A 13,577-nucleotide genomic window follows, 5' to 3' on the forward strand; every position below is an offset into this window, starting at 1 on the left:
CTCTTTTTGCGTGCCCCTAAGGAGTGGTAAGGATTTGCCGCCTTTCCTTGCATGTCTGGCATATTGCTTTTCTTTCCGTTATCTTATTTTCCTTTTCGTGTCCACCTTCCATTCCTACTCACACCTTCTCTTTTTCCTTTTGTCTTCTTTTTCTCTATTTTCCTTTGTTTTCTATTAGTGAAACCTCCCCTTAAGCTGGCCTAGTAGGCGTACTTTAGACTCTCTATATTTTACCCCTTCCAATATTTGTAACAGCTAGGCCGCATTACTTTCGAATTTAAATGTGGCGTACGACATTTATAAATTTATCCCAAGGTTATTCGAATTATTCTATACAGAAACTTGTGCTCAATCTTCACCATGGCTTCACGATCAGAACTAGGATAGTTTGAAGCTGGATAGCTGCAATAAATGAAGAAGCATGAAAACAGAAGATGCATGTTTTTTGAGTAGAACAAGTTGCCCCTCATGAAATTAAAATATGGGGCCAATCAATACATCCACGTTTGAAACAGTGTGATGAGCAAAACACAAAAGGAATCGACCACAACTTCATAAATCTGTTTCTCAGTCACACAGTGCGTGCCACTAAGTACTATATAGGCAGCAGCTGGCCGGACCATGCAATGCGAGAGTTGTTGTTACATAAAGGGACCAAAGCAAAGCAAACGGGGAGAGAGATTGGGAAAGAGAAAGAGAGGTCCCGAAAAGAAGAAGATAAGGGTGTGAGTGAAACTTCTTAAAACGACCTCCACTGGAGTCATTCACAGGTCAATGTCAAGCCAAAATTATCTCAGATTCCTAACATGGACTCATGACACTTGATTGATGTCTCTGACATGATAGGACTTCAAAGCTGCCATGTGTCAGCTTGTGATTCAAACCAGTCGGGATACTTCTAAAAGCCTTTGTCCAGCCCCAGAAACTTGAAAGCGATCAAACATGTCTGAATTTTTGAGACACAGCCCCATTTGCCTTAAACTGTCAATTCTTTGCCCCTTCGTACCACTATAACCATTTAGCCATAGCAAAACCCAATAATTCAGCTGTTATCCAAAACATTGGAATATCATCAGCCCCAAACCTGCAAGAGGATTTTTTTTTTTTTTTTTTTTTTGAGCTAAAAAGGGAGGTGGGGGCTACGACCCAACATAGCTACTCTCCCTTAACGTGATCATAGGAGCTGCCCTCCCTGCAAGAGAAATTCAGCTGCAACATTCAAATTATTTGATTTTCAAGCTGCTTTTGTGCCATGGGTCTTCTTGTACCACTATCTACTTCTCTATTTAGTATTAATTATGAGTCAACAAGTTCTAAGTTGTTTCATTTTTCACATATGATATAAGCATCAATCAACCAACCAACCAACCAACTTACATATATATATATATATACACATGACTAGTTTCTAAGCCTAGATTATAAAAATTAAGAAGATCAGTATATTTATACCCACACCAAAAAATTAAAAAAAAAAAGAGGAAAAATGAGACTAATTGCATGGAAACAAGCTGTTCTATCCTTTATCCACTTCACTCATGAGGTCCAATCTCTCTCTCAACTCCACAAAAAAAAAAAAAAAAAAAAAAAAGAAATAAAATTGAACAAAGATATCAATGACAAGAATTACAAACTAAAAAGGGAAAGAAAAGAAAGAAAAAGAAGTTGGTTTGCTTCTTGGTTTGTCCCTTAGTATTGGTCCTTGGGCTCACAAGAGGAAGAGACCACAATACATACTGTTGTCTCTTGCTCTTCACCCTTCCCACCACTGTCACAGCTGAGCTCTGATTCTCCAGTACCCCCAATGCAAGTTAGCATCTGGGCCCTACGAGCTTGGAACTCCCAGTTCGTCGTTCCGATCACGTACAACATTAAACCAGCGCAGCAAATCTGGGCCGATAGTAGGCCCAACCAAAGCCCGCAGAACCCAATTTTGAGTTGGAATGCTAGACCAACGGCCACGGGCATGCCTACAAGATAAAATGCGCCAAGGTTTACGTTAGCCGCCGAGGTCGGGCGCGCGCTCCCCCTCAACACCCCACACCCCACGGTCTGCGGACAGTTCCCGAGCTCGCACAGCCCTATGATTGGTAGAGCGGCCGCCGTCAACTTTAGTATCTGGGAATCGTTAGTGAACATCCGGGCCCATTTATCCCTCATCCCCGAGGCGAACGTCATCGCTAATAGTCCCATTAACTCCGCCACACACACCGCCACCACCGCGGATGTTTTCGCTTTGTGAGGACGGTTCGCTCCCAGTTCGTTCCCGACCCGAGTCGACACGGCGTTGCTGAAGGAGGACGGGAACACGTAAATCAAGGCTGTTGTTTGAATCAAGATGCCCATTGACGCCACGGTTGCTCTGGGGTTCACCAAAAGCCCGCACAAGACGATCATGATCTCGTACCACCACCATTCCAGGCAAACAGAGACGCAACTTGGAGCTGCGAGCCGGAGCAGAGGCTTCCAGCCGGTGAGACACTCTCGGCTCGGACTAGTCCAGGTTGGTTCGTGTAACCCGGTGGCCCACACGTATAGCACAACGGATAAGAGCACGAAAAAGTTGGATGCGGCTGAGGCTGCCGAAACTCCTACCACACCAAGGCGGAAATGGGAGACGAGCAGAAAGTTCATAGGTAAGAGGAAAACCGTGCCAGCGAGGGATGCTAACGTGAGAGGGTGCGTGATGCCCTGAGTGCGAAGGTAAATGCGGATTGGGTGAATGAAAGAGTTGGTCAAAAGGTCTGGGAGAGAGAACATTAGGTACCTGTGAGCCATGCGAGTGATGTTGGGGTCTTGGTGTAGACGAAGAAGAATCCTGGACATGTTGAGCCAGAGAAAAGAAATGGGTATGGACGAGACGAGGAGGAAAATCACGGCACGGTGAAGGGTTACAGATAAAAGTTTGGGACGGTTTGCTCCGAAGGCTTGCGAACAAAGGGGCTCCATGCCCAGAGAAAGGCCTGTGAGCACAGAATAGCCTGTTATATTGGCAAAAGCGATGGCCAGCGAGCCAGCGGCGAGTTCAAGGTCACCGAGTTGGCCGAGGAAGAGCATGGAGAGGATAGACCGAGAGTAGAGAATGAGGGCAGTTAAAACCATGGGGAAAGCCAGCTTTACGAGTGACTTAGATTCAGAGACGATCTCGGGCACAGTCGGTAGAGAAAACTGGGTTAGCTTTTCAGGGTACTCTGTCTTGGGGTTCTCTGGGTCGTCTTTTGTAGGGATAATCAGTTGCGATAAGAGATCGAGAAAAAGGTGGGTGATTAGAGGCTGCTGGTGCTCTTCCTTCTCAGTAGCAGATATGGGGGAATCTGTATTAAAGACTGAATTATACATGATTGAAGATGAAAACGACGACGATCTATGGTGATGATGATAACGATCAAACAAATCTTAATTTGTGTCACTCTGCAAAAAATAAGCTGAGCTAGCAGATGTGGGGAGATACTCTCCTGGAGAGCACTCTTTTATCTCTCTCTCTCTCTTCGAAACACTCTCTGTGTCTCTGCTTCACTCTGTCTCTCTCTATGAATGGATGCTACAACTTTCCAATAGAGGATAGATAAGAATGCAGGGCATGGATGTATTAATAAGGACTCGGAAGTTAGGTTTTCAGTATTATTTTTGAAATTCATTTTATTTTTAAAATATTTTATTTTATTTTATTTTTAATTCCTTTCTGTCATATCCTCAAGAATTAAAATGGGACTATGCATAAATATAAATATATATATTTATAATGTGTTATGTAACTTTATGTGGTTCAAGCGAAGAGACGTCAGAAATGTCAGATATGCTGTGCGAGTGTGAGGTCCAATTTCCAATAAAATAGTTATAGAATGGGGTTTTTAAGCTTTAATGAGAGAGAGAGAGAGAGAGAGATGGATGATCTATGTTCGATGTTAGGTGGGTTTCCTTTCCTCATTCCTGGAGGCAGGGCCGGTGCAGAGCTTTCTGTATTAATTCGATCTCCGTGTGTGTGTGAGAGAGATGCTTTTGCTCTCTCAGTTGTTGCAGTAAAAGCTTTGATCTCTTCTCAACTCATGATTTTTTCAGATTTATTATCAGAGAGACAGATCCCCGCGCCGGGTGCGCTATGTTGGCAGTGATACGGGCACTTCTCTGTTCATTAATAAACTGGGGGAAGGTGGGGGGTGCCCAGACCAAAAGAACCATGCTGTCCCTACTACTGTAAATCGTTTCGTATCTTCAGACTTCAAAGAACTAATTTACGTACAGTTTATCCTGGGAATTATGTTCGGAATATCTCGGTAATGTTGTGTACTATTTCAACATTTAAGTCGATTCCTCCCACTTCAAGTGCTTTGCTTTACTTCATGATACTATTATACTTGGTGGGAAATTTAGAGGCATGGGGAGATTTTTTTTTTTTTTTTTTTTACCATATTGAGGCAATTAAGAGAGCTTAATCCTTTAAAAGGAGTTAAAAAGAAAATAAAGACTGATGTTAAAAGAAGATAAGAAGAACAATATCTAAAGACAGATTGAGAAAATGTAGAAACCAACAAGTCCAAAGAGATTATGTATGTGACAACAATTGAGGCATGTTTGAATAGTGAGATGAGTTGAGATGATTTATAAATAGTAGTGAGATTATTAGTTAAAATAAGATAAGATAAGATGAGTCTCTGTATCCAAACGGGTTGAAAAAATGAAGGTAGGTCGATTGAGAAACATACAATTCCTGTTTTTTATCATATTGAGATGACATTATCTATAAATAATTAGATTTTTTTTAAATAATAAATTAAGAGTTGATAAATAATATCGTATCAACGACGCATTAATGAATGAATAGATCGTGGGAACATGCTTATAAGTATTTTACATTGTGAATTTATAAAAAAAATCTTGTCGATTATGTTTTGAGGCATAGAAATTAGTATGAAACTGAGATGAATCGAAAATTTTCCATTGTTGAAGAAAGATATATGAAAGATGATGATAAATGAGTCCAGAGATGGATATATAGATAATTTGATTAATGTTTTGAAGACCCTTAAAACTACGTGTAATTGGGGCCAAGATTTCGTTTAAAATCCATGATCATCTTAGAAGATCGAGTGTGGGTCGAGGTTCAAGTTCATAGCCTTATGCTACAATTCTCAGCTACGTTTGGGTAGTGAGAGAGATATTCTATAAATAATAATGAAAAAATATTAAATAGTAATAAATAATTATAAAAAGTACTAAGTAAAAATAATAATAAAATAATAAATAATTTTGAGATATTATGAGAGTATCTTACTCTACTTGGAAGGTTAAAATTAAAGAGGGGCGTGTAATTTGTAGGTAGGGCGGTTTCGGTGATCTGATTGGAGGACTTGAATTTTGCTGAGGTGAACCCCACTAAGCTGTCAAGGCTCTAGCTCTACATATGTCTGTCTGTAAACTAAAATACCTGCATGTCGTTGGGTTTTGCTCTCCCAAATGATCATGAACTCTTTTCTCGATCGCGTCATTATTCGTCACAACGACCTGGAGAAAGAAAAGAAAAAAACATGTTTTCTTCTATTCTAATCACTTGAATTCCATGTTTCCACAGTAAATGTATGGAATTGGGAATCTGGGATTTGATTTTCACATGATGGCTAGCCTGGACTGCTCGAAATTTACGTGCGTGAACAACGGAGGACAAAGTAAATCAAGAGGGCACAAGTCAGGATGGCTGGCATTTCAACGAACAGATGGAAGGAAGGAAACATATATACCCTCTCACCGCAATTTAACCTGCCATGCATCTTTCTCTCTCATCTCTCTCTCACACACACACACACACACTCATAATTTGTCTTGTTGACTTGTGTGAAATTGGCTTGTAGCCTCTCTCTCTCTCTCTCTCTCTCTCTCTCTCTCTATATATATATATATATATGGCTTCCCACCTCTGCGGGTCCCTCTCAGATTTATAGATGCAAGATTGTGATTCATGTGATTATGATGAGTTAGGATATTAAGATTATGATTATGATTGTGTTTGATATGTTATTTTTATTTTATAATTTAAATGCGTTATTATTTTATCATAATACGTTATATTACGATGAATTAGGATGTTTATTTATTTTATATTGACAAGATTTTTTCTTAAGAAATCCATGCATGATATTTGCATAAAATTTGGGCACCATTCTGTTTCCTGCCTTTCTATCCATTACTACCAGTACTATCGTAGAGCTTTTTTTTTTATAATTTTTTGTTGGAAATGAGTGAATTATGCCTGTCTGATAATCAGTGGTTCAAGTTCATGCTACCATAAGGCTATACTATTACAAGCCGCAAGCATAGGAAGTTCTGTAACCAATTCATATTACTCTTCTACTAAATGCTGTTGGTGTGTTCCTTATAGACTATGGAAATAAGGTGAATTATTTTCATGGACTTTCTACAACTCTGATGCATTTCATTTAATTATAAAAGAATTACAAGCCTTGATACATCCAGCACACCAAGCTATTACAAATCATTATTACCATTTCAAGTTTTTCTAAAACTATCATGGGCCTCACATTTAGTGGCGTGTTTGCATACTAGCTTGTACTTGGTAAAACTCATTTTACTTTTGTTCCGCTTGAGTTAATTAGTTACTCGTCCTTTTTCCCTTCAACATGCATGAACTAATTAGGTCTGAAGTTTTGTGTTCCCTTGTGACTTCAAGTGTGTGTTTAGTAAATCGTTTGGAGGATAGTGATGGTTTTGTGAAAATTATTACGTGTGGTCCTCACGCGCCGCTCACACCCTGCCACCCCTTTCTGTAGTTTTTCTCGTCACAAGTGCCGGATCATTGGAATAGCCACCATTAGATCTTTTAGATTTGACTTTTGTGGCTGAAAAAGATACAAGTGTGTTGTCTTTCACGCGCCGTCACAGTTTCTGAAGTCTATCGAAGTTGGTCCAAACTGTAATCCATCATTTTTCGCATCTATCTTAGCTTTCCTTATTGTTTAGTAAAAAAAAAAAAAAAAAAAAGAGTCTCTTGGACGTTTGTCTGTAGAGATTGAGTCATCTCTTTCTATAAAATGTGAGAATGAGTCTCTATTTAGGCAAAGTGCTGTCTCTTAGATGTTTATTTGTAGAGAGTATCAACAGTAGTGAAAACCAGACTAATCACAAAAGAAAATAGTATATTGGTGGACCTCCAAATGCACTAATCGTTTTATGAGGCAATGGCTGATATGTGAATATCCCTACATTTATCCGGTCATGGATATTGTAAGTTTCTCTGATGAATAAATGATGACAATTTCTCTTAAAAAAATAATGATGATTTTAAATAGGCTTTGTTAGGTTGATGTTAAGAGTAACTCAAATAATTTGTGAATAATAGTGAATATAAAATATTGAATTGTTTATAAATAGCAGTAGACTATTTATGAATAGTAATAAAATAATATGAGAAAAATTGTATTTATAAACCGACCCAAGACAACTGAAAAGCAAAATTTAAATGCCAATGCTTTTAAAGAAACCTGAAAGTTAAAGGGGCAAAATGTTTGTTTCGTTGCAGGCTGATGATCAGAAAGTGAAAGGTACTGGTGGGCGGGTAAAATAAGTTTAGAATAGTAGAGATCAGGACAAGCCATGGGTGCTGGAACATGCAGAGGTTTTGTTGCCTCAGAAATCAGAATATCTTCATTTTTGCTGCGTTATTGGAGAATGGGTCCCCCTGTCTACAAGGTATCTTTTTTGGGTCATGGAAACTGAGTGTGTTACTATAGCCATCGGATCATGGAAGCACATGATGTTCACTGTTCAGTTTAAATATCGGCTAGCTTGCATGAGCCTTTGCATATTATATATATATATATATATATATATATATATATATATATATATATTAATTTGACACCCCAAGTTGGAGAATAAATTATCAAACTATTAAACTTGTTTTTGGTTTTTCCCTAAGCATTAATATTCAATATCCTTCAAGACTCAGACCTCTTCAACATTGATGATCAGTATATATGTTAATTAGCAATAATATTAATGTTCATTAAAGCAATTAGAACGTACAGTAGTGCTTCAAATTGCATTTCAGTAAATTTTCGAACTTGCTGCAGGTAGTTATATATTTGTTAGGTGAAATTAGATTTTAGATAATGATCCAAGAGACTCAACAGGAATTTTTACTTAGAGTTTTGTTAGGTATAAGTAGTTTGGCACACCAAACCGCATACCAACACTCACATAATTTTTTTATTATAAAAAAAGTTTTAAAAAAAATTTGAGAAAAGAAAAAAATGAGGTCATCTGTCTCACGAAAATCATTGTCTTCTTCAATTCTCATTGTTTCATTAAACGAATGTCTTACATTTAACATTGGTGCGTAAAATCGCTTATAAGAAGACTTTTCCTTTTACTAAAACGAAAAATTTGTAGGTACGTGAAATTCATGAATTAGGTTGTCATAAATTAAAAGTTCTTGATCATTAAGTACTAATGAATCTCAAAGAAATTACTTGGAGCTAGTGAAAAATAGCTACATGGAAACCTTGTCAAGATTTCAATAACGTATAAAAAAAAATAGCTTATACAAGTTCCGTGCAGTACTGCATTTGAATAAAAATGGGCAAAGCTGGAAGGCGACATGAAAAAACTTACTTTTCAATGGGGGAGATGAAATTTGTAGGTCGCAAACACTGCACATTCGTTTAAAAAAAAAAAAAAGAATACACATGTGATTTATATGAAAAAATTAATTTTTTAATGATAAATTTCATTTTTTTTAAAAAAAATACGTGACACTTGCACAACCTATAAATGTATCTAATATTACTCTCAGTACTGTATATGTATGTATATATATAAGTGTTATTCTTATGGCCATATTTTACTCTCTCTCTCTCTCGGCCATAGGCTAGTTTGGGAATCCAGTATGAATTGGAATTCAACTAACTTGGAGTGATTTCCGACAAACCCATGCTTGGTGTTGTCCACTTTACTTGTCCCCTTTTCTCCCTCTAAAAAATGATTCAATTCGTTTCATAGGTGGATATACAATCCTTCCCTGTAATAAACTCTTTTCAGAAACTGCTGTGCATATATGGGGTCCAACTTTGCATTATTTATAACATGATTTAATTATTAAAAGTCATTGAAAGTGTCGGTTTTTCCTAGAAGGTGGCTTCACGTAGTGCCGCTCGAGAATGAATTGACATTTCCGGTATTAGTTAGGTTTTAGATTTCAACCTTCTCCTAACAACTATCTCATGTATTGCTGCATTGAATGATTGTTTTCTTTTTCCTTTCTATTCTTTCTTTTTTGTTGCTGCAGTACTGTGTGCTCAGAAAGAAATTATTCAAATACCATGAATGCAGTTTCAAACTTTGAAGACGCGTGGCAGCACCCCAGATCATGAAAAGCAAGCTGCAGGAGGAATTCGAATTTCGAAAAGCTATTCAAATCCTTCCTTTTACGTATATCAGACCCTTTTTCCAAAAAGCTCTGCAGAATCACACACAAGAAGCAGCAGCAGAAAGGTAGAAAGACCGGTACACACGCACACACGCACAAACCGCATATTCTTGTTTTGTTTTCAGGTATGCATGATATATATTCTTTGATCAGGTGCCAGCTCGTACCTTTTTCGTTGAAAGTCATGCATCTCCTCCTAATTATGAAAGGCGGCTTTAGTACTTTGAATGTGCCTTCTATGGTTCACAAAAAAAAAAAAGGTATTTCCCTTATATTCACAGCAAAAGCAAAAGCAAAAGAAAAAGAAAAAAATAACAAAAAGGATTAATGGTACCTGTAGTAGTAGTACTACTACTGATCGAGTAGCTAGGGTTAGAGGTAATATTATCGTACCAATGTTTTATTAATGGTCAACATAAAATGCATGGCCAATTAAAGTGAAGTAGTACTACTGATTCATGAAGCTTTTCTCTAAAGTTGCGATTGCTTGAAAATGTATCAATGCTTAATATTTTGAGGTAGCGGCCAAACTTTTTGAACAGTTGTGATCGATCAGCTTGATGTATGCCAACTTTTTTGAAGTTCTATCAGCCTGTCCAAAAAGGGGAACAGTGAATATACTGTTAGTGTCGAAAGCAACGAAGAAAGGAGCAAAAAACCATTAAAGTATTCACGTGATACTATGGGTAGGGTGTTGCAGAAAGGTCTTTACAAAGCCAGCTACTTGCCTCACACGTCAGCTTATCTCCACCTCCAAGTTTTCCTACTCAACAAAGCAAAAGATCAAAGAACAGAACAAAAGTTAAAAGAAAGAGAAGAAAATTAAAAAAAAAAAAAAAAAAGAATAAAAACCAGTTTTTATGATCTGCAGATAGGATTCCCATAATCTAATTACTCCATCATCAGTTGAATATTTCTTGTACACGAGACCTGAATTTTTTTTTTTTTTTTTTTTTTTTTGCACTATCCTTCCTACATGACTTTAATTCCTTGCTGGGAAGGTTTATGAGCTTTTAAGTGTGCTGTACTTGCCAAAACTATCGAATATAAGCAGAAAAATCAGAACCACTAGGAAGAGACCAACACGCATGCCATATCCCACGTGGGACGCATTCATGCACATGGTAGTGAGACATTCTTGTCCAAATCCACGCCATTTCTAATTACCTGTTTTATAATTCTCTCAGTACTCATTCCAAAAGGAGCAGCTAGCTCCTCCATCTTAAGCCGCGAGCTCGCCCACAGTAAAGGTTAATTACTTACCTCCACCTTAATTTCCACGTATTTTTGGGCTGGATGAAACTTGCTAAAATGTCCAAAACATTGTTAAGAACAACCTAGTGGAAAATCAAGGTCTTTTATTGCCAAAAAAAAAATCATTACAAAAGTAATGTAATCTAGAATTTCATTGTGGATTGCTTGATTGATGTGCAACAGTGCAGGAGGAGTACTGAATGATGATCATCGATGTGAGACGATTGCTTTACCAAGTTAAATACTCTAGATATTAAATTGCTCTGATCTCTACCTGGTCTACACACCCAATAGTGGTACTTTAACTTAGTGATCAATTGCATTTTGGTGAAGTTTTACACATGACATGATCATTATCATGTCCATATAAAAAATTAACAATATTAAACCACTAACTCGTACGTTGTTCAAATGGGTCAAATATTTATAAGAAAGAAGTCAACAACAACCATAATCACCATATAGAAAACAATCGATATTGAGATCTAGTTGTTGACAATTGGAAACTGATTGAAATTATTTTCAAAAGCATGTACCCATAGATAATCACCCAACAAACGTGGGAATGATTAGAGTTAGATTTGGTTTGATATGGGGGGTGAAGTTACTACACCAACGATGTTGGAAAAAAGAATTATTGCAGGAAGGAAGGATATATATATATATATATCATGTTAATTTAGAGGATGGAAAAGATAGCCCATAAAACCATATACAAATCTAAAAGAGTCCCTTATAACATCATTTTGGTTGAATTCAAAGATCTCACCATATATAAGGTCACTAACTAGCTAGCTACCACCTCCCACAAAACAATGGAAATAAAGTCAAAGGCATCATGTGGTTGATTCTGGTTTTTCTATTCTTATGGATCGATGATTCTGGCCCGATCTACTGGCACTACTCGATCGGTTGCGTGCTGTCAATTATTTCCACAAAAAGTTGGCATTTTAAGTTTTCTAGCTTACCAACACACGATCGATGATCATTCGTGTACGTGATGAATAAAACCAAAACTATATACTATATATCCAACTCAAGGCACGAAAGGTTGACATGAAACAAATTTTGGAAGAGTTTCTGAAAAACAAAAAAGAGACCATGATCTTGAACTAATAATTGGAAGTAAATGAGCTGTGTATTTGTCCTTCTTACGTTATTATTAGGTACGCACGCTTTGTTAACAGTATATAAATGTTTTTGAAACGGACTGCCACTTTAGGAACAACCACGAAACTTGATTGTCATATGTCCTATAGAAAGAAAGATCCGTGCAAGTTTGTGAAGAAAATGACTAGGAAAACCAATTAAAATGGTACTAAAGGTTGTGTCATAGCTATATATATCAGTGATGTATATATAGAAAAGTTGTATCGGATCGAAGACACACCCTTTGCACTACAAAATTTAAAATCTAAATTTAAAAAATTAAGGACTTCTCTTACAAGTCGTCATCTGTCATATCATCAGTATATATAGAGGGTAAGTCATCCACACCGACTAGCAAGTAGAAGTACTCACCTACAAATATTAAGTTTCAAACATTTGAAGTATATGTCTTTATCTACCTGCATATATAAACATCATGTGTCATGAATTACAGTGATGTCCTCTAATATTGCTCTTTTTTCCCATTGTCTCAAAATATGGTAGTCATGATACTAATTTATAATGCGGAAAAAGAGTATTAATTAATGGTGGTAGTGTGAGAAAATCATTGCGAAGATCCGCAAAGTGATACTCATATATACGTAAAATATCCTAACCGTGTGGTTTAGGAATGACTTGTGTGTGTGTGTGTGTGTGTGTGTGTGTGTGTGTGTTGTCAAAGAACACGATCGCATGTGGGGATGTGACATTTAAGGATATTTACTTATGGGGAATCTCATGATGTTAAACCCATGTTTTGTGTTCAGAAGCACAATTATACCACCTTCGACCCGATTTACATCTCTCTCTCTCTCTCTCTCTCTCCGTGCATGCTTAACTACCGAAAGTTTGTTGAGTGGACATAATGTACAATTTGATCAGCATGGCGGCAATCCCCTATAGAATTTTATTGGACCCGAGCTTTAATTTTCTCCAAACGTATCGTTTTTCAAACTCTTAACTATTATAGTGTGCATGTCGGTTGGTCATGGCCGAAAAGAAAGAAAAATATAGATCATTAGGGTTTGTCAAAACATAGATTAGCGTTTGTCGGTTAGATGAGCCATGCATGCACCTACGTTTTTCTAAAGCTAGCTAACGAGAGGATTATCACGTTGCGTAAAGATAAATATAGAGACTAAAAGGCAAGTATTTTACAACCCAAGAAAATATGGAAAAACTGGTTTTTTTTTTATTTCTTTTTTATTTTTTATTTTTTTCCTATAGATCTAAGAGTTTGGCTAGAACTAGGTGACTATCTAAGATGATAAGTTTGGAAATGACTAGGTGACTAAGATGATAGATTTCATCTTATGTTAATGGGATTTATATTTTGGATAAATGTAAAATAATTTGAGTTTAGCTAAAGTTGTTTTGAATCTTGATCTTATCTAGAGGTTGTTAGAAAGTGTTTTAGATAAGTCAAAAGTGTAGAAGTCGAGTTCCAAGAGATCATAAGAGAAGAGTTTGAATATAAAACTGTCAATACTGAGAAAATAAGTCTTAGGTGCAGCAAGCCGTTAGCAGAATTCGTCAGTAGAGTTTCACTATGATTTGGAAACTGCTTCCAGAAATCCGTTTAAATTGTCTTACTAGTTAGGATCTGTAGGAATTCAATTCTGGAGAATTTTTTAGAGCACTTTTCAGTACATATTTTGGTGAGAAAATTTATTGAAAAATTTTCATATTATTTCTCTCAAAGAGTGTGATCGTTGATTCAAGATTGAGATAGCAT

The 13,577-nt window shown here is 36.9% G+C and overlaps 1 protein-coding gene across 1 annotated transcript; it reads right to left on the minus strand.

Moving 5' to 3' along the window:
- Positions 1–1,508: 1,508 nt before the first annotated feature.
- On the minus strand, positions 1,509–3,675 carry LOC121251064 (protein DETOXIFICATION 52). Its single transcript, XM_041150369.1, has one exon. The coding sequence runs from the start codon at positions 3,337–3,339 to the stop codon at positions 1,690–1,692; it is 1,650 nt and encodes a 549-aa protein (XP_041006303.1). The 5' UTR covers positions 3,340–3,675; the 3' UTR covers positions 1,509–1,689.
- Between the last annotated feature and the right edge of the window lie 9,902 nt (positions 3,676–13,577).

This window comes from Juglans microcarpa x Juglans regia, chromosome 2D (assembly GCF_004785595.1).
Source record: "Juglans microcarpa x Juglans regia isolate MS1-56 chromosome 2D, Jm3101_v1.0, whole genome shotgun sequence".
NCBI classification, from domain to species: Eukaryota; Viridiplantae; Streptophyta; class Magnoliopsida; order Fagales; family Juglandaceae; genus Juglans; species Juglans microcarpa x Juglans regia.